Source organism: Agelaius phoeniceus, chromosome 8 (genome assembly GCF_051311805.1).
Source record: "Agelaius phoeniceus isolate bAgePho1 chromosome 8, bAgePho1.hap1, whole genome shotgun sequence".
Taxonomy (NCBI): Eukaryota; Metazoa; Chordata; class Aves; order Passeriformes; family Icteridae; genus Agelaius; species Agelaius phoeniceus.
Genome location: NC_135272.1, coordinates 37,043,307 through 37,069,439, shown reverse-complemented (window position 1 = coordinate 37,069,439; position 26,133 = coordinate 37,043,307). Strand labels below are relative to the sequence as shown.

The 26,133-nt window shown below is 54.9% G+C and overlaps 2 protein-coding genes across 6 annotated transcripts; one reads left to right on the top strand and one right to left on the bottom strand.

Annotated features, from left to right (window-relative positions):
- The first annotated feature begins 308 nt into the window (after nt 1-308).
- Nucleotides 309-20,119, top strand: GNG12 (G protein subunit gamma 12). 5 transcript variants are annotated; one of them, XM_077182651.1, is made up of 4 exons: nt 309-418; nt 7,975-8,032; nt 17,037-17,156; nt 19,069-20,119. In XM_077182651.1, exons 3-4 carry the CDS (start codon nt 17,061-17,063, stop codon nt 19,192-19,194), a joined length of 222 nt encoding a protein of 73 aa, XP_077038766.1. In that variant the 5' UTR covers nt 309-418; nt 7,975-8,032; nt 17,037-17,060; the 3' UTR covers nt 19,195-20,119. The 5 variants fall into 5 exon arrangements, with proteins under 5 accessions (XP_077038766.1, XP_054494122.1, XP_077038767.1 ...); XM_054638147.2 differs by having other exon boundaries at nt 320-418; nt 17,040-17,156; XM_077182652.1 differs by lacking the exon at nt 309-418 and adding an exon at nt 7,346-7,446.
- Nucleotides 20,120-21,987: 1,868 nt separating this feature from the next.
- Nucleotides 21,988-23,879, bottom strand: GADD45A (growth arrest and DNA damage inducible alpha). The gene is made up of 4 exons (XM_054638009.2): nt 23,700-23,879; nt 23,511-23,612; nt 23,216-23,429; nt 21,988-22,649 (listed from the first exon to the last, which is right to left on the bottom strand). The coding sequence occupies exons 1-4, from the start codon at nt 23,741-23,743 to the stop codon at nt 22,536-22,538; spliced, it is 474 nt and encodes a 157-aa protein (XP_054493984.1). The 5' UTR covers nt 23,744-23,879; the 3' UTR covers nt 21,988-22,535.
- Nucleotides 23,880-26,133: the final 2,254 nt, after the last annotated feature.

The following is a 26,133-nucleotide window of genomic DNA, read 5'->3' as shown; positions in this document are numbered from 1 at the left end:
CTCCCTCCTGCAGCTCCCAGGCAGGAGCCCGTATTCAAATTTCAACCCACACCCTCCCCTGCCTCTGGAGACAAATGAATTCCCAGGTGATCCCAGGATCAAAGCCCCACAAGCACGGGCACGCCGGGCCCGTTCGGGCAGCAGACAAGCCTTTGCAAATACCACATCTGCCCCTCCCTGGCTCCCAAAATTCCCAAACCCTCAGTCTCGCCAGAATCACTGGGAGAACAGCGTGGCCACGCCCACCATTCTCCTGGCCCCGCCCATCCCCGCGTGGCCCCGCCCCGCCCCGTTCGGGGCGGGGCGGGGCCACGCGGGGATGGGCGGGGCCGATGGGGATGGAGGCGGGGCTTGGCTCAGTGGGCGCGGCCTCCGCTCCCGCTCCGGTCGCCCGTGGAGACACCGGGAGCGGTGCTCGGTGAGTACCGGGATCGCGGCACCGCGGGACAGGGGGGTTCCCACCGGGAACAGCGAGCTCCGCCACCCGGGACAGCCCGCCCGGCGCCGCGGGGGCAGCGGGGAGCGCCAGCCCGGCCCCTGCGGCCGCCGGGCCTGGCGGGGCGGGCCGGGCCCGAGCGGTGCCTGGCGGCTTTTGGGGTGGATCTGGAGTTTTTTGTGGGGGTTTTTTTAACCGAGTTTTGGTTGTGCTGACGCGGGGTTCCCGGCGGGAGGCGGCGCGCGGGTGTAGTGTGGTTCAACAAGTGGCACGGGAATGAGGGAAAATCTGCTTAATTGTGTAAAAAATAGTGTGCTTAATTAGGCGAAAATAATCCTAAAATGGGCAATTTTTTCCTTCCTTTCCTTCTCCTTCCCGCCTCCTTCCCTCCAGACCTTCCCCATGGCACCGATGGACACCCAGAGCTGGCGGCTCCAACTCCACGGGGGCCACCCAAGCTTTCAGCTAAACCCTTTACATTTCCCCAATTTTAGCATTCCCAGCCGTCAGCCCATGGGTTTTCCTTGGAATCACGGAGCTGTGCCTGCCGGAGGAAGTTTCCCACGTGCGGGGAGTTGTGGGCTGAGTGTGGGAAGGAGGTTAATTAGTGGGAAGCGTCATTATTCCAGGAGGTTTTGTGTTGATACTGAGATTACACACCCTGTTGCAGTAATAGGTTTGCTCGGAATCATGGAATTGCAGAACATCCTGAGCTGGAAGGGACCCACACGGATCATCGAGCCCAACTCCTGGAAGTATTTTAGTTCCTTTAGTAACTTTATAATTGAGATTCTCTATTGCCAGCTTGAATTCTTTACTTTTTTGGGAGTGAGGGAAAAAGAGGGTTTTGAGTGTATACTGTGGTGTTAGCCTGGTGTTTGAAGGATGGAGCTGGAGCTGTGTCAGGAGGAGTTTAGGTTGGATTTTGGGAAAGGTTCCTCCTGCAGGGGCTGGGGGGCACTGCCCAGATCTCCTGGCAATGCCAGGGCTCAGTGTGACATTCTGGGGTCATCCTGTGCAGGCCCTGGAGCTGGACCTGCTGATCCTTGTGGGTCCCTTTCAGCTCAGGATATTCTGTGATTCTGTGACTTAATTAGCGTGGCAGTTGGAAAGTGGCAAAATGGAATTCCCAGCAGCTTGCCAGGCAGTTATCCGGGGTTTTAACTGCCTTGGAACCCCCAGGATCAGGGCCACTTTTACTTGTGTGTGTTTGTCTGGGTGTGAATTGGTTCAGAAATTCTGAATTGGCACAGTTCTGGGAGTACAGGGTGGCTGGTGGACAGTGGCAGGATTTTGTGCTGCTCGGTGCCACTAAATGAGCTTGAGGGATTAGTGTGGAGTTAATGACTCCTCAATCCCCTGTTCCATCCTGGCTGGGATGCACCACAGCATTTGGGATCTCTCTAATCAAGGAGCAATCAATGCCAGAGAGGAGCAGTGATGCTCTGATGCTGAGGGCCAGCTCACTCCATAATCACCCAGCTGCTGGGGGATTTTTCCTTGAAAGATTAAATTCTCCTCTTGCCCTGAAAGAGTTTCTTGGGCTCCCAGGCAGCAGAACAACTGATCTCTCCCGTCTTGCTGGTGTTAAATCAAATTATTGAGTTGTGCTGTAGGTTTTAGATGTTTTTTTATTTCAAATATAATGTGATCACTTTTTTAACTACTGAAAGTTCTTAAGGTTTTAGGTTCTGTTGCTAAAAAGACTCAGAATATTTGAACCAGATTCATGTGGAGTTCTCTGTAGCAGGGCCTGGGGTGACACAGTAGAATTATGGAATCCCAAATGGTTGGGGTTGGAAGGGACCCCGAATCCCACCCAGTGCCCCCTTGCCATGGCAGGGGCACCTCCCACTGTCCCAGGTGCTCCAGCCCCAGTGTCCAGCCTGGCCTTGGGCACTGCCAGGGATCCAGGGGCAGCCACAGCTGCTGTGGCAATTCTATTCCCACCCTGCCAGGGAACAATTCCCAATATCCCATCCATCCCTGCCCTCTGGCAGTGGAAAGCCATTCCCTGTGTTAAAAATGCCTGTTTAAAAAAATCCCTCTCCCTCCCTCCTTTTTCCATGGCTCCACCGTCCCTGCAAGAGCTGCTGGGAGATGCTGAACACCCCATTCTGTGGGCTGGGAAGGTGCTGCTTGCCTGGCCCCAGCTCCCCAGAGTCCAGCGTGTCCCCCTGTGGCCGTGCTCAGATCCACATTGCTGCTGCAGCCCCAGCAAGGCTCAGCCTTTGCCTTTGTGCCCTTTGCCGGAGCAGAGATCACTGCAGGGGCGGAGGGAAGCGTTTCCAAAGGTTTGCACTTATCAAGGGAAGCACAGCACAGGCCTGGCCGAGGCACAGAGCTGGATTCCTGGGAGGATTGAGTTGCTGCAACTGCATCTGTGCTTACACAAACGCTGGGAAAGGGGGAAGGCTGCTGGGTCCTGGCACAGAAATGCCCCTGAGCAGGGCAGGAGTGGGAGCGAAACTCCGTGAATTGGGCTGGAACACCCCCAGTTCCTGAAAGTCATCATGGACTCCATTTTTCTTGGGAAATGGGAGCTGCAGATGTGTGGTGACTCTTGGGATTGCTGCTCTGCTGGAGCTGTGCAGCTGTTTGGTGAATTTTACACAGTTGCACAGTTGGGGCTTGTTTATCCGAACCTCAGAGCTCCCCCTGCACTCAGTGTGGGGAGCTCTTGGTCCCACATAATTTCTGCCCTCAGGAATCACCTGGGGAGAGTTTGGAAGGGTGAGACTGCACTGGTGACATGAAAAAAAAAGAAAGTAAGTTGAAAAAAAAGCAGAAAGTTTCCATTCTGTGTTTTGCAAGGATTGATGAGAAAGAGCAGAGGCCGTGACAGAAGTGCTCAGGGTGACTGGGGGATTCTCCAAGGGATTTTAGGGAGGGAGGTAGAAGCAGGAGGGTGGGGGGATCAGGGGGGTACCCACGGGAGGTGGGATGTGCTGGGGGTCCATCCAGCCCCTGGAGAGACACATGGCCCTGGGGGATCCAGCATTCCTGACTGGGGAGCTGCTGAGCCCCTTCCAGCCAGGTGTCCCTGGGGAGGAGAGGATCCACTCCTGGGTCCTGTGGTGACGGCCCTGCAGAGCTCCCTCCAGCTCTGGGGCCCCCAGGAGAGGAAGGACCTGGAGCTGTGGGAGGGAGTCCAGAGGAGGCACCAGGATGGTCCCAGGGATGGAGCAGCTCTGCTGGGAGGAAAGGCTGGGAGAGCTGGGAATGTTCTCCTGGAGAGGAGAGGCTTGGGGGTGAGCTCAGTGTGGCCTGGAGGGGCTGCAGGAGAGGTGGAGAGGGACTTTGGACAGGGATGGAGGGAGAGGACACGGAATGGCTGCCACTGCCAGAGGGCAGGGATGGATGGGACATTGGGAATTGGGAATTGTTCCCTGGGAGGGTGGGCAGGCCCTGGCACAGGTGCCCAGAGCAGCTGGGGCTGCCCCTGGATCCCTGGCAGTGCCCAAGGCCAGGCTGGACACTGGGGCTGGGAGCACCTGGGACAGTGGGAGGTGTCCCTGTCCTGGCAGGGGAACAGAACAAGATCTTTAAGGTCCCTTCCAACTCCAGCCATTTGGGATTCTGTGAAAGCTGGGGCCTGGGGTTCAGTGTGCCCCAAATCCCAGCTCCCTGGGAGCCCCAGGCAGCGTGGCTGGGGCTGGGTCTCAGCTTTGGGATGTTCCTGGACACCAGCAGCTGAGTATTTTTAGTTGTGTTCCTTTGAATATTTGGTAAAACAGGCAATGTGTTTATATTCAGCTTCCTGTGTCTGTATCAGCATCTTGGCATGTGCTGGAGTTCCAGGGGGAGGAGGGAAAGGGAAGAAAGTGTGTTGTGAGGGTTATTTGTGCTGCAGCAGCTGAGGCTGCTGGGATCAGCTCCTTGTTTAAACACTGGGCTCAGCTCAGGCTGAGCCAGCCCTGCTCCCCCTTTGTTTCCCCCCTTTGTCTTCCCATCCCTTCTCCCATGGATTTGCAGTCCTGCTGTGCAGGGACAGGGGAGTTTCTGGCACCCTTTGCTGTGGATGTGTGATCCAGTCCTTGCTGCCCTGCTCTGAGGAGCCCTGCCTGTGCAGGGGCTGCTCTCCAGCCTGGCTCTCAGGGTGTTTGGAGGTGGAAAAGCCCCTCTCAGTCCTGCTGGGAAGGGAGCAGCCTGCATTCCCAGCCTGCATTCCCAGCCTGCATTCCCAGGCTGCTGCCCTGATCCAGCTGCTCTGTGCCATCACCCCTCTGCTCTCCAGAGCCATTCTCTGTGCAGAGCCACTGGGAACTCATGGGGGAGGTTTTGTCTGGTGTTCCCATCTAAAGGAGGGTTTTTCTTGTGCCCAGCCACCCCCAGAGCCCATAACCAGGAAGTTTCCTGGTGCTGTAAGCTGAGGAGGGAAAATTCTCCCTCCCATGCCTAAGGGAACCAGGGAAACATCAGGGATTGGTGGTTACCATAGAAAGGGAAAAATAGGGCAGGTTTGGGTGAGATATTAGGGATAAATTCCTCCCTGTGAGGGTGCCCAGAGCAGCTGGGGCTGCCCCTGGATCCCTGGCAGTGCCCAAGGCCAGGCTGGACACTGGGGCTGGGAGCACCTGGGACAGTGGGAGGTGTCCCTGCCATGGCAGGGGGGTGGGATGAGGTGAGCTTTGAGCTCCCTCCCAACCCAAACCAGTTTGTGATTCTGTGACTGCTGTGAATAATTTTGAGCAGATCCCAAATTACATTCTCAGCTCTGTAGCTTCAATCCCCCTCCCAAGGTCAGGGTTTTTGTTCTGAGCTTGGAGCTGGGATAAGCAGAAACTGTCCCTGACTTCTGTGGGACAGGGCCCATCCTTTTCCCAGCTGAATCTGGTTCACGTTGCTGTAGCACTTGCCAGGGACTCCTCCTGCAGAGCAGGGATGCTCCAGCTGGAGCTGGAAGTCCTGCAGAGCAGGAGGAGCTGGCTGGTGCTGCCAGCCTTGGCCAGAGGGACTGGGACCCATCCAGCTGTGGAATTTCCTCAGCCCACGTGCCCTTCCCTGATTTATTCCTTCCCCAGCAGGGCCTGGCCTCTCAGTGGAGGCTTTTGCAGGGGGTGCATTACTCCAGCCTCAAACTATGCCAGCAATGCTGCCTTTGTGGGTTTTTGGAGTGGCTTGATAGGAGCTTTGATTAGGCAGGAGCAGCAGTGTGGCTCTGGGCTGGAGGGCAGCCCCAGGAGCTGGAATCACTGCTCAGGTGAGAGTTAGAGATGGCTTGGGCTGGCTCATCCCTGAAGGTCTCTCCCAACCCAAACCATTCCTGGTTGTTGTGGCTGTGTTTGCATCCCCCTCAGGATGCACAAGCCAATTTTAAAGTTCTTAAAATCGATGAGAAAGGGCAGAGGCTGTGACAGAATTCCTCAGGGGCGTGCTGGGATTCCCCAAGGGATTTCAGGGAGAGAGGTAGAAGCAGGAAGGTGGGGGGAGCAGGGGGGTACCCACAGGGGGTGGGATGTGGTGGGGGTCCATCCAGCCCCTGCAGACATGTGGCCCTGGGGATGCAGCCTTCCCTGGGGATGCAGCCTTCCCTGGGGATGCAGCCTTCCCTGGGGATGCAGCCTTCCCTGGGGATGCAGCATTCCCTGGGGATGCAGCATTCCCTGTAGCAGCCCTTAGATGTGCCTGGGCTGGCTGATCCCTGAAGGTCTCTCCCAACCCAAACCATTCCTGGTTGTTGTGGCTGTGTTTGCATCCCCCTCAGGATGCACGAGCCAATTTTAAAGTTCTTCTTGTTTTTCCCTGGCAGTGTCCAGGGGGTGTGAGCAGGTTGGGATGTTGCACAGATAAGCAGAGGAGCTGCTTTTCCATTCCAGCTTTGATTTTGTGCAGCAGTCACACGTCCCTGGAGGAGGTTACGTGTCACATTTATTTATTTTGGTTTCCTTGCTGGATGTGGACAGGACAAGCCTGGCACAGGGACAAGGACTGTGGCAAGGCAGACTGTCCTCAACACAATTTATTTTCCTCCTCCACACAGTGATTTGACCAGCACTTGTTAAAAGCGTGATCCCGTTTCCAGCACGGGAAGTGGAGTGTGATTATAATGGGAATAGTGCCCATGCTGCCTGCTGGAATCTGAAATGCAGGGAACTCTCAGAACTTTGGGCCTGTCAGCTAAAGCTTAGAATTAAACCCAGAGTTTGGTCTGAGACCTTGGGAAAGGCTCCCAAACTGAGGTGCCAGAAGCGAGAATGTGGATTTCTAGTTTAAAGCAGAGACATGTTAAGGTAAATAAAAGAAAGTTTAGAGTTTTAGAGTTTAAGATATAGAAAAAGTAAAAGTAATTACAGAAGTAAACAAAGAGTTTAGAATGCAGCACTGTAGGTTTGTGTGTCATAACATGATTAAGAAAACTTACGCTGTACACAGTCCATAAAACAAAATATTTAAAGATTGAATCAAAAACATAAATATCCTTGTTGACAATGTTTTAGTAGTCAATAACTCCTTAAAAAGTCTTATAACTAAGGGTCTTGAGACCTTCTAAACCATGTGGTAATGATATGAGCCAAATTCACCCTTCCTGCCTATGTAGAAGACAAGAAAAACAAACCACATCATCAAAAACAATTCAAAAGTCCCATCTCTAATCCCTCCCAAAATTCCCCAAGTAAATCACCACAGCTGCCTGCTTTGCTCGGGGCTGTCCCTGGGGAATTTCAGGTGGGGTTTTTCCTCCTCCTTCCCTGGGAATGAGGGCAGGGGATGGCTGTGGTGGCAGCCCCAGGGCTGGGTGCCAGGGCTGCAGCAGCCCCTGGCACTGCAGGCTGGATCCATCCCAAGGGCTGAAATCCCGGATCCGGCCGTGCCCTGGCCGTGCCAGCTCAGGAAGTGACTCTGGTGCCAGCTCCACGCTGGGAACCTGCACTGGGCATCCCAGGGGAGGGTCCCACGGGCACTGCCAGCCCCGGTTGGATTGGGAGCTGCTGGAGCCTGGCACAGAGCTGGGTGTGACTGCAGGCATTGAGCAGCAGCACGGCACGGCCAGCAGAGTGGAGGGAAAGGTGATTTTACCTGTAAATCCCTCCCTGCTCCAGCTCTCACACAATTCCCATCAGGTGATCGCCCTCAGGGGGCTGGGGGTGCTCCCCTGGAGAGGAGAAGGATCCAGGGAGAGCTCAGGGCCCCTGGCAGGGCCTGAAGGGGCTCCAGGATGTGAGGGCTGATAGAATTCCAGGTTTCTCTCTGGCTGTGCAAGGCCTCCACAGGGAATGTGAGCTCTCAGATTTGTTTGGGCAGTGATTTACACCCAGCTGTGAGGACACATCACTGCAGGCTGACAGCTCTGAGTCTCCAGGGTCAAAGGAATCCTGGAATGGTTGGAAGGGACCTTAAATCCCATCCAGTCCCACCCCCTGCCTTGGGAAGGGACACCTTCCACTTTCCCAGGCTGCTCCAAGTTTGAGGTTCATTTTCCAATCTCAAAATACTGTTTTTGTGATTAGCATTAAGCCACAAGTGCCAACCCCCCCCCAGCTTTGGCTTCCTTGAACAGCAAAATCCTTATAACTTTTATTTTATTCTTGTTTCAGGATCATTACACCGATAAAATCAAGGCAAGCTGGACAGGAAGCAAGTCTGCCTATGTAGGTGAGTTTCCAGTCCACTCTGGTTCTTTTATTTCATGCAAAATACAAAGCAGCATGACAGGTCCCAAACCCTAGTGATTTAATTTTATTCTGGAGCAGAACAAATATAAAGTCCTTGGCAGGACTGCTGACACTTTTCACCTCATTATTGTAACTGCCTGGCTGCTTTTGGGTTGGATTCAGGGGCAGAAAAACCTGCTTTTCCCACAGAAATTAAGCTTTTCCTTGTTTATTTCCCTGATTAGGGAAGATTTTTTTACCAGCCTGCAAATCTTCATCATTTCTGCCTTTGCTGTGCTACACGTGTTTTGTTTGACCATAAATGCAAATTATTCTATATTCCCCCCCATCCTATATTCGTGCAGCCAAGGAGGTGGTGAAATCCTTCCCACCTTCCCAGTTCCTGGAGCTGAGCCCTGTGGGGCTCTCCCCAGAGCATCCCAGGCTTTATCTGTGCCAGACAAAGAATCTGCTGAAGGTCACAGAACCTGGGGCCAGGCTGGAGCTGCCAGCACAGCCCTCTCCTGCTTTGCAGCCTGATTTTCATGCAGCTGAAAGTCTCTTTGCAAATGTCTCTTTGGAGTTTTTCCTTCTTTCCCTGTGGGGAGGAACAGGGACCTTCTGTGGAGAGGCTGCCCTGCAGTTCATTGCCTTTTCCAGTGTCTCTTTTAAAATAACGCTGCTCAGATGTTTTTCAAAGTAACCTTGATCTAAAAGTCGCTTTTCGTGTGTGCTAAAGGTACAAAAAGTGAAGTCAGGAGACATGCAGAGGAAAGCAAAAGCAGGTTTTTCCACTGCTCCTCTCCCAGAATGTGCCTTGGGTCTGACAGAATCCCACAGTGGGGGCTGCCTTTGGAAATCAAAGGGAGCTGCAGCCCAGTTTGATCAGCAGGATGGTGCTGGGATAACTTAGGAAGGGGAGGCTGTGGAGGAGCACAGCCTTAATTAAACACCCAGAACACCAAGTCCAATTGAAGATCTTGGGAGCTGTCTGTTTCCTTTCATTTCACATCATTAAGGGTTTTAATCCCCAATTAAGACACTGGCAGTGTTATTTATAATTTAAAAAAAAGGATCTCTAGTGTAGAATCTCTCAGTACTCTCAAGTGTAAATTCTCTGAAGGAGGAAACATCACAAATGGATGTTCTGTGCTTCAAGGGGCTTTTATTCTGTGTTTGCACTGCCAGGCACCCTGTGCAAACCAGGTGGATCTGCCACAATTCCCAATTCCCATCCAGCCCTGGCTGCTGCACCTCCTCCAGGAGGGGGATGGCAGCAGAGCTGGGCCTTGCTGGGCCTTTTCTGCTGCAAAATTGGCTTTGAAATCTGAGCTGCCCGAGCTCCCCCAAGCCCTTCAGCTGTGATGCACCCCAGAGCAGCCCCATTCTCCCCAAAACCACTGCAAGTCCTGCAGCTGCCAGATGCTCCAGCTTTCCTTTTCCAGAGGGTGAGCTCTGGGGCAGCTTCTTGTCTGGGGAGGATCTTGCTTTCTTTCATCAAACCTAAACTTTTTCTTATGTAAAGCTCATATAAAATATTTGTGCCATGACTGTAAATCTTGCCTGAGAGCTGTTTAAAAATCCAGTCCTGTTTAAAATCCAGTCTTGCTTAAAAATCCAGCCCTTCTCGCCTGCTCAGCCAGGGAGCTGCTACTCACAGCTTGGTTTGGGGTAGGTGTGGAAAAATCCTTCTCCTTTCCCCTGATGGGAGCAGGGAGGTCATGGCTGACCCCTGTTGCCATTTTTCCTGGGAAGTTTGCGCTGTGGGTGTTGTGTTCAGTCTGCAAAGGGCAGGAGTGGCTCGGGGTGCTCCCAGAAATCTGTGGAATATTGCACCACTTGTCTCTCTGCTCCTTGTGTGGGGAATAAGGATCGTGAAATTCCAGAATTTGGGTTGGGAGAGCCCTCAAAGCCCATCCAGTGCTCCCAGAAATCTGTGGAATATTGTGCCACTTGTCTCTCTGCTCGCTGTGTGGGGAATAAGGATCGTGAAATTCCAGAATTTGGGTTGGGAGAGCCCTCAAAGCCCATCCAGTGCTCCCAGAAATCTGTGGAATATTGCACCACTTGTCTCTCTGTTCCTTGTGTGGGGAAAAAGGATCGTGAAATTTGAAAATTTGGACTGGGAGAGCCCTCAAAGCCCATCCAGTGCCAGCCCTGCTGTGGGCAGGGACACCTCCCCCTGTCCCCGGCTGCTCCGTGCTGGCCTCGGACCCTTCTGGGGATGGGACAAAAGCACCATCAAGAGAGAACTGACCCAAAAGCACCTCGAATCCCTGCTTTGCTCCACCCTCAGATTCCTGTTCTCCTGCTGCCCAGGTCCATTTCCATTCTCTCCGGCAGAAGGAGGAGGTTCCCGCTCCGCAGCTTCCACTGGGTGTCAGCACGGCCCCGCTCTGGGCCGGCAGAGCCCTGGGCTTTCCCCTGGGCCGCTGGAAGGAAGAGCCAGGCTGGCAGCATGGCCGGGGCTGGGCTGGGCTGTGGGGCTGGAATTCCTCCTCCCTTCCTTCCCTCCTTGCCCAGCAGGAGCACTGGGACGTGCCCGCCCGCTCCCGGTGCTCCCAGTGAAGGTGCCAGCAGGTCCTGCAGGGTTTGCTTTGGGGTGGGATGGCAGCCCAGCCCTCCCAGAGGTGCTGCAGGCACACAGCTCAGGGTGCTCCCCTCCACACAGCCCTTCCACTCTTTTTCCACCCTGAATAATGATCCATTCTTCCCAAGTCCTTTCCCAGATCCTTGGGCCTGCCAGGGCAAGGCACCTCCTTCAGCCCCATCTGTCAATGCTGGGGAGAAGCAGCAGCCCCGAGGGCCATTTGGGTTTCAGGTGGGCAGGGGCAGCCCTTGGGTGCTCCTTTGTCCCTCCTGCTGGGCTGTCAGGGGCTCTGTGCCTCTCCCAGCCTTCCTGGGTCTCCTTGTTCCAGGTGCTGCTGTGCTCCAGGGTGTGCAGGGCCAGGGGGACACCTCAGCTCTCACTGTGCCTCCAAATCCTCTGCAGCACTTGGGCTGGAAACAGAGCCAGGCACACTGAGATTCCTCCAACACATTCTTCCACCAGAGGCCTGAAAAATCAGAGATCAAAACTGGGCAATGTCACAATTCCAGAGCGTTTGTGCTGCCCCTGTGGAGTTGTTTCAGCTGTTGCTGTGGCCGGTTGTGCTCCAATGCCTGCTCAGAACTGAGCTGTTTATTCCTGCCCCCACCTTCAATGCCAGCAGTGGCCTCCTGGCTTGGACTGGGAGCATTTTCAGGTTCTGCAAGTCCTGACAAACCCTGAGCTCCCAAGGGTGCCCTGTAGGAAAGCCAACCCCCAGCGTTCAAGTCCTGACCGGCCCCCGCAGAGCTGCTGGGATCGCAGCAGTGCAGAGCACCCTGAGACCAGGGCAGCCTCACCCCACTCCTGCCCTGCTCCTGCAGTGGCCACGGGGGCCAGCCCAGCCTCTGCCATCACCCCCTGCTCCTGCCACCCCTCCAGGGGCTGCTGGGGCTCCTTCTCCCTGTTTCCATAAGGATTTCCCCCGGCTTGGTGCCACTCCCTGCATCCCCTCTTCCTCTTCCTCCTCCCAACACCTTCCTGCCCAACAAATCCCCGCATTTTCAGAAGCAAAGTTTTATTCCTTTTATTCCTGTGAGTTGCTACAAGGAAGGCAGCTGGATTTGGGGTTTGCTGGTGTTGTTCCCAAATTGTTTGCAGGGTGCCAGCTGAAGGATGAAAGCATGCCAGGGAGGAAGGAGGGAGCAGAATGGCAGCAGCCAGAGCCTGTGTCAGTGGTGGTGACAAACCAGACCCAGCTTCAAAGTCTCCCAGCAAACAGCAGGGAGTTTGCAGGACTGGGAATGGTGTCACTTGGAAACCTGCAGCACTCGTGGGGGAATTACTGTGACTAACTCGAGCTCAGGGCTGGCAATGAGCTGGGAGCAGCAGCTCTGAGCTTGTCCAGCTGCTTGTTTCCCTCTTTTCCCCCTATTCCTGTGTATTTTAGAGAACTGGGATCATTCCCAGGCTGGAGATTGTTTCTGGTTTATCAGGCAGCAGCATCCAAACATTTCCGGGCTGGAGCTGCTCCAGCATGGATTCCCTGCAGCAGCAGCAGCAGCAGCAGAGGCTCCTGGGGCTCCCTCCACCCCTGCAGGGTGTGCAGGGCACCCACACCAGGGCAGCAGGGGCATTGGGAGCATTGGGAGCACCCCGTGTCCTTTTCCTGCCCTTTCCTTGGCGTGTTTGGCACATCCATCCTCCTTCCCACCCTCCCCAGCAGGGCTCCAGTGGCTCTGGAAAGGGAGAGCCCTTTGGAACCTGCATTTGCAGGTCAGCTGTAACTTTAGATCCCTGCTGGCAGCCCTGGAAAACAAACCAGGGGCTGGAAAACAAACCAGGGGCTGGAAAACCAGGGCAGGAAAAGCAGGGGCTGGAAAACAAACCAGGGCTGGCGGGGTGTTACACTTGGAGGTGCTGATGTTGTCACTGGTGTTGGTTTGTGTTTTGCCCAACCTGCTCTCTTGATCCAAGTTTTGAGTTATTCACTTCAAAATCTGCTTTATTTCAAAGAGACAGTTACAGGACACCTCTGAGGCTTTATCCTGCTGCCAGCCAGGCTCTGCTGCTCCAGTAGGAGCTGCCTTGGTGTAACTGGAGCAAACTGGGAGCTGTGTTCCAGGCAGAGCTGCTGGGATTTCCAGCAGATCCCCAGCCCTGCTTTAGCAGGGCTGATTTAATTACCTTTCACTCAGCAGGTGCCTCACAAGTCCTGGATCTAAGAGAGTAAATAAGACAGTCCAGAGTTTAATTATCCCACTGGAGCTGGGCTTTGGCAGCCAGCCCAGGCGGATCTGGGCATCTGCTGCACGGCAACCTCATTGCCTAAAGCCTGGGGAGAGAAATGGGGCAAGGCCTGGAAAAACAGGGCTTTTCTCTGGCAGAGGGGCAGCTCCACCTGTCTGCAGGTGTTTCAGGAAAGGAAAAAGTGCAGGTGTGTGGCTGCAGGAAGTGCCCTGGAAGTTTCCTGTGGTTTTGTCTCTCCGTGGCAGAGCGCGGCGGGTGGGAATCCTCCTGTGCAGTTCTCAGTGGGTGAAATGAGAAATAAATCCTTCCCTGGCAGGGTGGGCAGGCCTGGCACGGGTGCCCAGAGCAGCTGTGGCTGTCCCTGGGTCCCTGCAGTGTCCCAGGCCAGGCTGGGTGGGTTTGGAGCCCCTGGGACAGCGGGAGGTGGCCCTGCCATGGCAGGGTGGTGCCAGCGAGGCTGCTCTGGGTCTGCTCCTTTGTCTCCTTTTAGGCTCTGAGTCAGAGCCATGGCAGAGTTGCAGCCGTGCCTGCAGCTGCTCTGGGCTCTGGGAATCTCTGTCACCACCAGCCCGGGTCCTGCTCAGCCGTGTCACACCCAGGGGACCGAGGTTGTCACCAGTGTCCCCACAGGGAGCCCCCTCCTGCCTGGAGCAGCTGAGGTCACAGCAGGAAATCCTGCAATGCTTTGGGCTGGAAAGGACCTGAAATCCCACCCAGTGCCACCCCTGCCAGACAGGGACACCTCCCACTGGCCCAGGCTGCTCCAAGCCCCAGTGTCCAGCCTGGCCTGGATCACCAGCCACGTTTTGGTTTAGGTGGTGAACAGAAAAATTTGTTGAAAATTCATTTTTGGTGCATTTAGCACAGAAGGAGGAGCTGGGCCTGGGAGTGCTGGGCCACCCCAGAGATCCCAAGGGAAGGTGTTGGGATGGGGGAGGCTCCCAGGGCTGCCTGCTGAGCACCAGGCATCATTTCCTAGAAACCAGAGCTGTGCCCTCTCACACTGAGGGCTCCTTTCTTCAGGGAGCAGCAACTTCTCCTGGCAGATCCTCCTGCCCAGCAAACCCTGCCCAGGGCTCTGAACCCCCCACGTTCTGCACAATTCTGGCACCTCCAGCTGAAATCTGGGGAGTTCTGGGAAGTCCAGGGTGCCTTGGGAGAAATCCCATGGCTGCAGCAGCTCGGATGCATTGCCAGGAGCTGGGAAGGAAAACAGATTTATGGGGAGCTGACCTAGTTGCTGTAAATCTCCCTGCAGAAGAGATTTAGTAATCTTAGGAGGGCTATTAAAGCTCGTGTTTGTTTGGAGATGGGCAAACGCAGCAATTTAATTTTCAAATCTTACGGTTTGGCTTGTTTTGGTTTGGTTTGTTTTTTTCCAAACATCTCATTTATTAACAAAGCTAAGCAGCTGGGAAAACAAGCACTGGAACTTTCCTAAGGAGGTCAATCCATGCAGGGTGGGAAGGGATCCAGAGAATCCAACAGCTCCAGTGGCAAAAGGGGGTTTGGGGCTGGGGGAGGGAAGGCTGACTGTGGCCTTTCCCCAGTTAAATGAGAGGATAATAATTATCTTTTAATTTTGCAACTTTTTTAACCTTTTCAAAAAAAAAAAAAAGTACTAAAATTAGAGGAATCAGCAGCTCCTGAACTGTCCTCTCCGAGCTGCATTTGTTACTGGATAAAAATAAATTGCTGTGTGTTGGGTTTTTCACTCTGCAGGTTTTGGATATTGTGAGGGAGAACTGCAGGGGCTGGACTGGGACTTTGGGCTCCATTTGTGGTGGATTTGTGCTTTGTGTCCACGTGAAATAGCTCCTTGTTATCCCAGAGAGGGGTTTGGAGCTCCATGGGCAGAGCCCCTGTTGAATCAGCAGCTCCAGCAGTGCCTGTTGGAGTTTCCTGCTGGGAAAATTCATTTTTCATCTAAAGGGGCTCCAGGAGAGCTGCAGAAGGACTGGGGACAAGGCCTGGAGGGACAGAACACAGGGAATGGCTTCCAGAGGGCAGGGCTGGATGGGAGATTGGGAACTGGGAATTCCTGGGGAGGGGCTGGGATGGAATTCCCAGACCCTGGATCCCTGGCAGTGCCCAAGGCCAGGTGGGGCAGGGCTTGGAGCATCCATGGACCTGCAGGGGGATCTCTTTTCCTGCAGGAAATGAGTTTTTAGTGGCACCCGATCTGAGGAGTGCCTGTCCCTCCCCCAGCATTTCCTGCCCAAAGCTTTTCCAAGGAAAGTCCCCTGCAAACAGGGCCTGGGAGCAGGAAAGTGCTGGGCTGGCACTGGAGAGCAGCCCTGCTGCCAGGCTGGGTGAGGGAAACCTGAGCCTGCAGGGGCTGCTGGAAAGGGCACGGAGCTGCCAGGGGCCACGCTGGGCTGGGCTGGGAGTGAGACACAGAACTGGGGTGTGAGACACAGAACTGGGGTGTGAGACACAGAACTGGGGTGTGAGACACAGAACTGGGGTGACACACACAGAACTGGGGTGTGAGACACAGAACTGGGGTCACACACACAGAACTGGGGTGTGAGACACAGAGCTGGGGTGTGAGACACAGAACTGGGGTGTGAGACACAGAACTGGGGCCACACACACAGAACTGGGGTGTGAGACACAGAACTGGGGTGTGAGACACAGAACTGGGGTGTGAGACACAGAACTGGGGTGACACACACAGAACTGGGGTGACACACACAGAACTGGGGTCACACACAGAACTAGGGTGTGAGACACAGAACTGGGGTGACACACACAGAACTGGGGTCACACACACAGAGCTGGGGTCACACACAGAACTGGGGTGTGAGACACAGAACTGGGCTGTGAGACACAGAACTGGGGTCACACACACAGAACTGGGGTGACACACACAGAACTGGGGTCACACACAGAACTGGGCTGTGACACACAGAACTGGGGTGACACACACAGAATTGGGGTCACACACAGAACTGGGGTCACACACAGGGGGTGTCACACACAGAACTGGGGTGTGAGACACAGAACTGGGGTCACACACAGAACTGGGGTCACACACAGGAGGAGCTCAGGCACTGGAGGGTTTCAAACACAGCTCCCCTCATCTCCAGGAGCTGGGCAAAGCCAGCAGGGCCCTGCTGGAGCCTACTGGGATACAGGGACAGGGACATGGGCAGGGCTGGGCTGAAGATTCCCGCAGACCTGAATAATTTGGAATCCCAGACTGGTTTGGCTGGGAGAGAACTCAAAGCCCCCAGTGCCACCCCTGCCATGGCAGGGACACCTCCCACTGTCCCAGGGTGCTCCAAGTGTCCAGCCTGGCCTGGGACAATCAGGACTAAGGTGGAGAACCAGCCAGGGGTGCTGGGCTCAGCCTGTGCCAGGGGTGGCATTTCCATCAGCCAGGGGTGGTGTTTCTATCATACAGGGGTGGTGTTTCTGTCAGCCAGGGATGGCATTTCTATCATACAGGGGTGGTGTTTGCATCAGCCAGGGGTGGTGTTTCCATCAGCCAGGGATGGTATTTCTGTCAGCCAGGGGTAGCATTTCTCCCCAGAAAGGTTCTCCAGCCCTGGCACAGCTGAGTCCCCGTCCCTGGAGGGATTTCAGTCCCTGTGGATGTGGCACTTGGGCACACGGGGCAGGGGTGGCCTTGGCAGTGCAGGGCATGGTTGGACTGGATGGGCTCAGAGGGATTTTCCAGCCCCACTATGCTGTGGTTCCATCCTGGCTCACTCCTCCTTTCACTCTGCAGGAGCTTCTCCCCTCTCCTGGGGCAGCTCCCAGGGACCCTGTGGCTTTCCAGAACCCTCTGGGATGCACAGGGGGGACCCAGTGGCCCAGGCTGTGCCAGAGCCTCAGAAACCTGCACGGTGTGGGAAATGAATTTGTAGAGAATTCTCAAACCTGTAAAACAGCTTCTGGTTGTGATGGCGTGAATTGTAACATCTGTGTTGTCTCAGCCTTCTCATGAGACTGAAAATGGAATAAAAGTTTTTAAACCACCTCTCAGTTGCCCCATCTCTGGGTCAGAAAAGGGCACAATCTGGCAGCACAGCAGCTCCATGCCTTTCTCTGGAGCATGTTTTACCTCCAGAGCTGGTTTTTGGCTGATTGGTCCTGTTGGATGCCACAACAATAACGTTTAAAAGTCCCTTTTTGCCGTGTGTGTAGTGGATGCCTGTGTGTAGCAGCAGTTGAGGGTGCTGTGCTGCCTTCTGCAATAACAACCCCCTGTGTTTCCAAGCAGAGCTTCCCTGCTCCTCTGAAAATGTCAGGCAAAACAGCCACCACAAGCAACAACATCGCCCAGGCCCGCAGGACCGTGCAGCAGCTCCGGATAGAGGCCTCCATAGAGAGGATAAAGGTGAGCACAGGGGGATTCTCCTCCTCCTCCTCTTCCTCCTCCTCCTCCTCCTCCTCCTCCTCCTCCTCCTCCTCCTCCTCCTCAGTTTCCTCTCCTGGCTGTAGGACAGGGACATTGCCCAGTGCCTGTGTGGGTTCAGTGTCTTTGTGCACCCACAGCTCAGCGTTTGCCTCCTCAAAGTTCAAGAGTTCCAAATAAATAATAATAATAATAAATAATAATAATAAATAATAATAGTAAATCATGATAAAATCATAAATAATTATTAATAATAAATAATAATGAATAAATCCACTTCTTGTGGACAAAATCCCACCCAATATCCCATCTGGCAGTGGGAAGCTGTTCCCCCTTGTCCTGTCCCTCCAGGAGAGATGAAAATCCCCCTGGAATGATTTTGAAGCCCTGTGGGAAACGGATTTGTAGAGAATTCTTGAAGTCTGACAGAAGGTTCACATAGTGTGGATTTGTATTGTAAATGTTGAGATAAGAAATGTTGATTAAGAAAGGGAATAGGACAGATATTGTTGAGAGAGAAATGGAGCTAGGAACAAGTTCTAAAGGGTGGCTTTGGAAATAAGACTAGGTGCTTTGGAGAAATAGAATTATGAAAGATGGACTCATGAGGGATGATTTTAGATTATTTCCTGTAAGGCATTTATGGTATGGTTAAAGCTGATAGGTGAAGAAGCACGTAGAATGCATGGTAGTTAGGAAATGGCTGGTTTCTGCTGGTGGTGGTGGGGTGATGCCCCTCCTGTTCCCAGTGTCCTGTGGGAGCCAGGGGGAGCCTTTCCCTGCCTGGGGTCACAGGGAGCCCCAGGCTCCATCCTTTACCTCATTCCCTGGGGATCAAACCAGCAGGTCCTGGAGAGCGAGTCCATGGACAGCACCTCTCCCACCCCACCAGGCTCCCTCCCAGCCCTGAGCCCCATTTTGGTGCCATTTCCTTGGCAAACCCCATTTTTGCTGATTTCCTGTTTTTGGTGCCATTTCCATGGCAAACCCCATTTTTGCTGATTTCTGTGCCCCATTTTGGTGCCATTTCCATGGCAAACCCCATTTTTGCTGATTTCCTGTGCCCTGAGCCCCATTTTGGTGCCATTTCCATGGCAAACCCCATTTTTGCTGATTTCCTGTTTTTGGTGCCATTTCCATGGCAAACCCCAATTTTGCTGATTTCCTGTGCCCTGAGCCCCATTTTGGTGCCATTTCCATGGCAAACCGCATTTTGTGCTGATTTCCTGTGCCCTGAGCCCCATTTTTGCCATTTCCATGGCAAACCCCATTTTGTGCTGATTCCCTGTGCCCCATTTTGGTGCCATTTCCATGGCAAACCCCATTTTGTGCTGATTTCCTGAGCCCCATTTTGGTGCCATTTCCTTGGCAAACCCCATTTTGTGCTGATTTCCTGAGCCCCATTTTGGTGCCATTTCCTTGGCAAACCCCATTTTTGCTGATTTCCTGTTTTTGGTGCCATTTCCATGGCAAACCCCATTTTGTGCTGATTTCCTGAGCCCCATTTTGGTGCCATTTCCCTGGCAAACCCCATTTTGTGCTGATTTCCTGAGCCCCATTTTGGTGCCATTTCCATGGCAAACCCCATTTTTGCTGATTTCTGTGCCCTGAGCCCCATTTTGGTGCCATTTCCATGACAAACCCCATTTTTGTGATTTCTGTGCCCCGAGCCCCATTTTGGTGCTATTTCCATGACAAACCCCATTTTTGTGATTTCTGTGCCCCGAGCCCCATTTTGGTGCCATTTCCATGGCAAACCCCATTTTTGCTGATTTCCTGAGCCCCATTTTGGTGCCATTTCCTTGGCAAACCCCATTTTGTGCTGATTCCTGAGCCCCATTTTGGTGCCATTTCCTTGGCCAACCCCATTTTTGCTGATTTCTGTGCCCTGCAGGTGTCCAAGGCCTCGGCTGACCTGATGCTGTACTGTGAGGAGCACGCCAAGAAGGATCCCCTGCTGATGGGCATTCCAGCCTCTGAGAACCCCTTCAAGGACAAGAAAACCTGCATTTTGTTATAGGGCAGGGCAGCTCCTCCTGCCCAGCCCCTGCAGCCCAGCTGGGCCGGGCCAAGCAGCACCACTCCCCCAGGTACCTGCGCCCCGTGGGCACCCCTGAGCCTGCCCAGAGCATTCCCTGAGCTCCCCAAGGCGTTCCTGCTGACCCCTGTCCCCCTTTGGAGCTTTCTGGCTCAGCCCCTGCCTGTCCTGACCAAGGGAATGGGCTCCAGGGTCTCTGCACGGGGGGTCCTGGTGGCATTTGCCAACTCCAGCACGACCAAAGTTGCCTGAGCTTTGCAGATAAAGCAAAGCTGTAGAGACCTGATGGAATCACTGGGTTTACATTTTATAAAATTATGGATTTTTTTTTTGTTTTGGTTTGGTTTTTTGGGGGGTGGGGGGGTTGTGCCTGTGCTGGCAGCAGCACCTGTTTGTGCACAGGCACACTTAAAAGTGCATTTTCTAGCAAAATCTACCTTGCAAAATGATTGTAGCAGCTGCTGGGGAGCTCCAGGGAGCTCTGCCTCAGCCTTCCTCCTGCTGGCCTCTCATCCCAGGGCTTTCAAAGGATAGAGATGGGAATCAGAGATGCTTCCCCTGCTTTCTGTGAGTTGGAAAAGCAGAATTTCCACCCTGGATTCTGCTGCGTTTTTTCTCTCAAATGAAACACCTGTGTTAGTGTAAAACACACCCTCAAAGAAATGAGAAAAGAAAGAGAGGCTGGAAGTGCCCTGGCAGAGCTGGAGGAACGCTGCCCTCGCTCCCAATCCCAGCTGGGTTCTGAGCAGGGAGTCAGAACTTGACTCATTTTTATAAAAAAAAATCCATTTTTAAACAGGAAAAATGCCAAATTAGCTCCAGCTTGTGGTTATGCATCTATAATTGAGGGCCTTTCCATCTAGTATATATTTTATATATACACATAATAAAAAAGTCTTTCTCTGTGTGTGTGTGTAGATATATAAACTTTATATATTAACAGCAAAATTTGAAGGGTTCAAAAATAATCCTGGTTTCAGCTGGCTGCAAATGTCCTCCTGTGCAGGCAGCTGAAGGCATCTGCCAGAACCCTGCATTTCTGGGAGGGTATTTGCAGAATTCATGAACCACTTGTCATTTATGTTGCACATTTGTCATTTCGATATGAAATTATAGACCCACTTTTGATACAGAATAAAAAATTCAACTTTGTTTGACAAATCTCTTTGGCAGAGCCCCAAAAACCAGCCTGACAGAGAAACCTGCTGCTTACCCTCTGCTTGCCTGCCAATTATTTTTGTAATCAGAGTATTTTTCTAGTGGCGGTTGGAAAAAAAAACCAACAATGTGGCTCTGCACTAATTCCTCTCCACCGTGTCTGTGTGTGTTTGTCACAGCCCTGGTCACAATTAATGAGCTCTGTTAATTGCTCAGCGTGGGGCTGAGAGAATTCCAGCTGTGCACAGCTGCAGGGGGCTCTGGGGAGGGAAGGAGCCTCGTGCTCTTGGTGGTTGTTTTCCCAGGAATCTGGGAAGAAAATTGGAATTTTTTTGTTTGGTTTGAGATCCCCGGTGGGGCTGCAGGGATGTTTTGGTGCCGGGTGATCCAGCACAAATCTGACAGCGTTTAATCCAGGGATTCTTGGTAAACTTGCCATTTTTAAAATGCAATATATACACTGAAATCTGGAGTGGTTACGTTTGCACTTTGCTTTTTGCCATCAATACCCCCAGAAAGAACAGGAATTGTAAAATCTGGGGAAATGCAGACTCTGCCCTAGCAGATTTTTTTTAAAAAAGAAGTGAAGCCATTGCATCCACAGGTGCTGGGAGAAGCCCATGGTGAGACCCCACCATGGGGCATCACTGGGCTGCCCCTCTTGTCCTTGGCCAAGCTGGCTGATCTGGGGAGGAAAATGAGGATTTGTGTGCTGATCTGGGGAGGAAAATGAGGATTTGTGTGCTAATTTGGGGAGAAAAAGGAGAATTTTTGTGCTGATTGGGGGAGAAAAAGGAGAATTTGTGTGCTGGGCCAGGTGCCCCCAGGATCCCCCAGTTTGTGGTGTGGGGACAGGGCTGGGGTGACACTGGGAGAAACCAGTGGGGTTTGGATTCAGTCTGAGCTTGGAGAAATAAATCTGGTGCTGCTGCTGCTGCAGTGTCCCCGGGCACAGGGTGGCAGCTGGGCTGGGCACAGGGACAGGGTGGCCTCGTGCTGGAGCATCCCAGGAGTGGGAGAACAGGTCCAGGCTCCCCCTGCCCGGGCTGGGGGGACAGCGTGTGTCACTGCTGGCCCCAGGCAGGGGTGGCCTTGTCCTGCCACACGCAGAGATGCCACCTGTGCCAGCCTGGCTGTGTCAGTGAAGAGGAGCCCGGGAGGTGCAAACAAATCCCGGGGCTTTGCAAGGAAACCCCGGGCCAGGTTCTCCTCCCCCAGGGAATGAGGATTCCAAGGAGGAGCTGCAGGAGCACAGAAACCTCGGCAGCAAAGCCCCTTTTTGTTAGATTTTATTTATTTTTTTTAGCTCCCGTTGTGGCAGCGTTCAAACTAACGAACTAAATAAATAAATAAATAGCATTCCCAACATTTCCTGCAGCACATGGGCTGCTTCAGCCTTTAATTGCTTGGGAGGGGCCGGGAATGAACCCACACTGGAGCTGCACAACAGGACCTTGCCCATGGCCAGGAGGAGGAAGCAGCTGCTGCTCAGCCCTTGTGTCTGCACTCGTGGAGCGAGGAAATAAAAGCCCGGGCCAAAGGTTTGATTTTACACTTTATTTCAAAAAAAAAAAAGAAGAAAACACAAAACAAGAACACCATAACCCCAGAAAACACTCGAATTTCAAACAATTATATTAATGGTGCTGCTTTTGCAGCCAGCTGGGAGAAGATTCGTGGTTGCAGACCAACTGCTCGAGGGCGTTTCGGTTCTCAAACCTCCAAGTATAAATAATTTTTCCGTTGATATCAGAAAATAACTTATTATTATTATTATATATCTTAGCATAAAAACGTGAGAATTACATCCCAAAAATACAACAACATTGCTGGCAAAAGGCCTCGATTAACCTCGTTTGCTCTTTAAGGTGTTTAAAGCAGGAACTTTAAGTGGCACTTAAGGACAGAAGGAGTGAGGGGACTTTTGGGGAGGGCATCGGGCTGGGCTCATCCCTGTTCTCCTCAGCTCCCACGCTGCTCAGCTCCAGCCAAACCCCCCCAAATGACATCAGTTTTAGCTTTATCATTTTATATCTTTTTTTTTTTTTTTTTCTTTTTTGTTGCTGCTGTCGGGTTTTATTTTCCCTCCCTCCCCTCCCGGAGCCGGGGCAGGGAGTTCCTTCCTGAGCGAGAGAGTCTGCGGCGGCGGCAGAGCCGGGCCGGGGTCACCGCTCCGGGAGGTTGATCACCGGCTCCCACTGGTCCAGGTACCGGCTCTCCCGGCAGAAACACATCAGCTGACTCAGCGCTGGGTCCTTCCACTGCGACGCCTGCGGGTTCTGGAAAGGGGACGGCAAAAAGCTCCGGCACGGCAGCAAAAACAACCCGAGAGCGGCGCGGGGAGGAGGGGTGGGGGGGAGCACGGCAGAAAGAGCAGGAGCGTGAATCATCTTAAATTGCTGGCGAGGCAAACAAACAAGTCAGGCCTGGGAGCATGTGAGGAGTTTAGCTTTGGACTCTGGGGCAGAGTAGGGACGGGCGAAAAAAACAGGAGGGAGAGATAAAAGGTGGGGGGGGAAGGGAGAGAACAACAAGGGGAAAGAGGGAAAGAAAAGGGGGAAAATAAAGAGGGAATGGGGGGGAAAATAAAGAGGGAACGGGGGAAAGAGGAAAACTAAGGAAAGAAAAGACAGAACAGGAGAAAGAGGGGAGAAACAAAGGAGGAAGACGGGGACAGCACAGCAAACGAGGGGCGACGGCAGCCGCTGTCCCCGGGAGGCACCGCGGGCCCCCGGCGCCGGCAGCTGAGGCCGCGGGTTCGAGCCCCGGGCGCGGCGGTTCGGGGGGGTCCGGAGCGGCGCCGGGGACCCGTGGCTGTCCCCCCGCTGTGGCAGCCGGGGCTCACCGTGACGAGCACGCAGTGCAGGTCGGCGGGCGGGTCGGGGCCCGCGGCGGGCAGCAGCAGCTCGGCCAGGCGCGCCGGGTTGCTGACGCGCAGGATGTTGATGTCGTTCTCGCAGCAGAAGGCCCGCAGCAGCGTGAAGTGGATCTGCAGCGCCGCGTCCCCCGCCTCCTCCTCCTCGGCCGCCAGCAGGCACAGCACCACGTTATCGGGGTCCCTGCGGGGCACCGCCGTCACCGCGGGCGCACCGGGCAGCGGGCACCGGCGGCCACGGGCACGGGCACGGGGGGGCACTCACACGTTCAGCAGCTTGGCCGCCTCGTAGACGCCGAGGGTGAGGCTCCGCTGGCTCAGCGCCTTGCTCAGCACCTCCTCGAGCGCGTCCCCCGCCTGCTCCATCCTGCGCCGGGACACGCCGGGACACACCGGCCGTCACCGGCCACCCCGCGCCGCTCCCCGCCCGGCCCCCGCCGCCCCCCGGCCTCACCTCCCGGCGGCGCGGCGCTCCCCGGGCAGCTCCTCCAGAGTCATCACGGGGCCAGGGCCGCTCGGGGCTCGGACAGGGACAGGGGCGGACACCGCGCTCCGGCCGCTGCGGCCGCTCCGGCCCCGCCGCCCGAGCCGCACAAAGGCGCCCCGCGCGCGCTGCCCCGCCCGCCCCGGCCGCCCTCATTTGCATACCCCGCTCCCATTGGCTCATGCAAATGAGACCACGCCCGTAAAGTTGCCAAGTCCGGCCGGGCCTGGCCCTGTTTGGGACCGGGACCCGGATTGGGAATGGAACCGTGACAGTGACCCTGCCCTGGAGCCCATCCAGCCTGGCCTTGGGCACTGCCGGGGATCCAGGGGCAGCCACAGCAAAGCTGGGAATTCCATCCCAGCCTCTCCCAGGGAACAATTCCCAATATCCATCCCTGCCCTCTGGCACTGGGAGCCATTCCCTGTGTCCTGTCCCTCCATCCCCTGTCCCCAGTCCCTCTGCAGCTCTCCTGGAGCCCCTCCAGGCCCTGCCAGGGGCTCTGAGCTCTCCCTGGATCCTTCTCCTCTCCAGGGGAGCACCCCCAGGTGTCCCAGCCTGGCTCCAGAGGGGCTCCAGCCCTGCAGCAGCTCCATGGGTTCCTCTGGGCTCTCTCCAGGGCTGGGGCAGCTCTGCAGGTGGGGCCTCACCTGTGAGGGGCAGTGGGACAGAATTCCCCCTTGGATGGATGCTGTTCTTTGCCCCACAGGGATTGCACTCTTGCAGTGCTCCTTGCAGGGAGCTCCCCTGTGCTCAGACTCAGCCTCACCAACTTCAAACACAGGGCCAGTGTTTGGCACAGGAAACAACGTGGCTGCCCCATCCCTGCAGTGTCCCAGGCCAGGCTGGGCAGGGCTGGGAGCGGCCTGGGACAGTGGAAGGCCCCAGGGTGGACAGTCCACCCATGGCAGGGGTGGCACTGGGTGGGATTTAAGGTCCCTTCCACCCCAAACTGGTCTGTGGTTCTGTGCTCTCTCCCTTTGCAGCTTTCCAGGAACTCGGTGCTCCTCCAGGAAGCTGCTCCTGCTCCAGATGTCCCGTGTCAGCCCTGAGACCTCCGGGCAGGACTTCTCCTGATGGCTGCTGTGTCAAAGCTTTCTCAGCTGTTGCACCCAAACCCCTCCATCCTCCCACAGCCTGAGCTCTTTCCCAACCTGGCTGTGGGCTGGCACATTCCCACCGGCTCCACAGGCTGCACTCAGGACCCTTGGTGGTCCCTCACGGAGGTTTTGGCAAAGTGTCCTTTGAAGTTTGGTTGTGTCAGTGTTTTCCTGCAGCTCCTGAGCACCAGGAGCTGTTTTCCACAGCACAGTGATGCTGGCTCCGTGCACCTCCTGCACAGCCCCTGAGCTGGCCGTGGGCAAATGGGACATCACAGAATCCTGGCATGGTTTGGGCTGGAAGGGACCCCAGGGATGGTTTTGTGCCTCCCCGTGCCATGGGCAGGGGCAGCTCCCAGCACCCCAGGTTGCTCCATGTCCTGTCCAACCGGGAACGTTCAGGGGCACATCAAAGCGTTTCTGCAGCAGAATGCAGAGGGTGATTTCTGTGCCCCCCGGCTGTGCCGGCTCCGGGAGGGAACTCCCAGGGTTTGTTCTGTCCCCCCGCCCGGCCCTGCCCCATCCTGCTGCTGGTGAGACCCGACACGGCTCAAGGGAGCCCACGGCGTCGGGGGAAAGCGAGAAAAGCCCTTTTTGCATCAGGTGCAGGGGCGGCAGATGGCCGGAGCGCAGCGAAACAGGTGGGGGCATTGTGCGGTGACCCTCCGAATTAAGTTCGCTTAATTTGCTCTATCTCTATTAGCAACTGAGGGCTCGAGGGCTCTGCCTGTGGCTCCGGCCCCGCAGCCCCATCTGTGCCGGCCCTGAGCTAAATCTGTCTCGGATGGGGGCAGCTGGGAAGCAGCTGAAGCCTCTTCTGTCCCTCCCGGGGCCGGCAGCAAAGCCCTGAAAGCTCTGACACTGCGCTGGCCCTGCGCTTTCCCGGCCGGGCGCGACTTTCCCGGCTGTCCCTTTTCCCCAGCAGCAGCATGGACGGGGAGTTTTCCCGGCTGTCCCTTTTCCCCAGTAGCAGCAGGGACGGGGAGTTTTCCCTTGTCCCGTTTCCCGAGCAGCAGGGATGGGGAGTTTTTCCTTGTCCCGTTTCCCGAGCAGCAGCAGTAGGGACGGGGAGTTTTCCCTTGTCCCGTTTCCCCAGCAGCAGCAGCAGCAGGGACGGGGAGTTTTCCCTTGTCCCGTTTCCCCAGCAGCAGCAGCAGGGACGCGGAGTTTTCCCGCTCTCCCTTTTCCCGAGGATCCGCAGGATTCCCGTTTCCCTCGCTCCTGCTGCGGGGACAGGGGGTGGCCGTGCGGGGATGTGCGGTGCCTCGGCCCGGGATGAAGCCGGACCCGCAGCTGTCCCTCCG

What these genes read in the sequence shown, in the direction of transcription:
- GNG12 (XM_077182651.1), top strand. Translation starts at nt 17,061, where the DNA reads ATGTCAGGCAAAACAGCCACCACAAGCAACAACATCGCCCAGGCCCGC. An exon ending in CCTCCATAGAGAGGATAAAG is followed by an intron (nt 17,157 to 19,068) that starts GTGAGCACAGGG and finishes TGTGCCCTGCAG; the next exon opens with GTGTCCAAGGCCTCGGCTGA.
- GADD45A (XM_054638009.2), bottom strand. Translation starts at nt 23,743, where the DNA reads ATGACTCTGGAGGAGCTGCCCGGGGAGCGCCGCGCCGCCGGGAG. An exon ending in GAGCGCCGCGCCGCCGGGAG is followed by an intron (nt 23,613 to 23,699) that starts GTGAGGCCGGGG and finishes GTCCCGGCGCAG; the next exon opens with GATGGAGCAGGCGGGGGACG. An exon ending in TGCACTGCGTGCTCGTCACG is followed by an intron (nt 22,650 to 23,215) that starts GTGAGCCCCGGC and finishes TCCCCTTTCCAG; the next exon opens with AACCCGCAGGCGTCGCAGTG.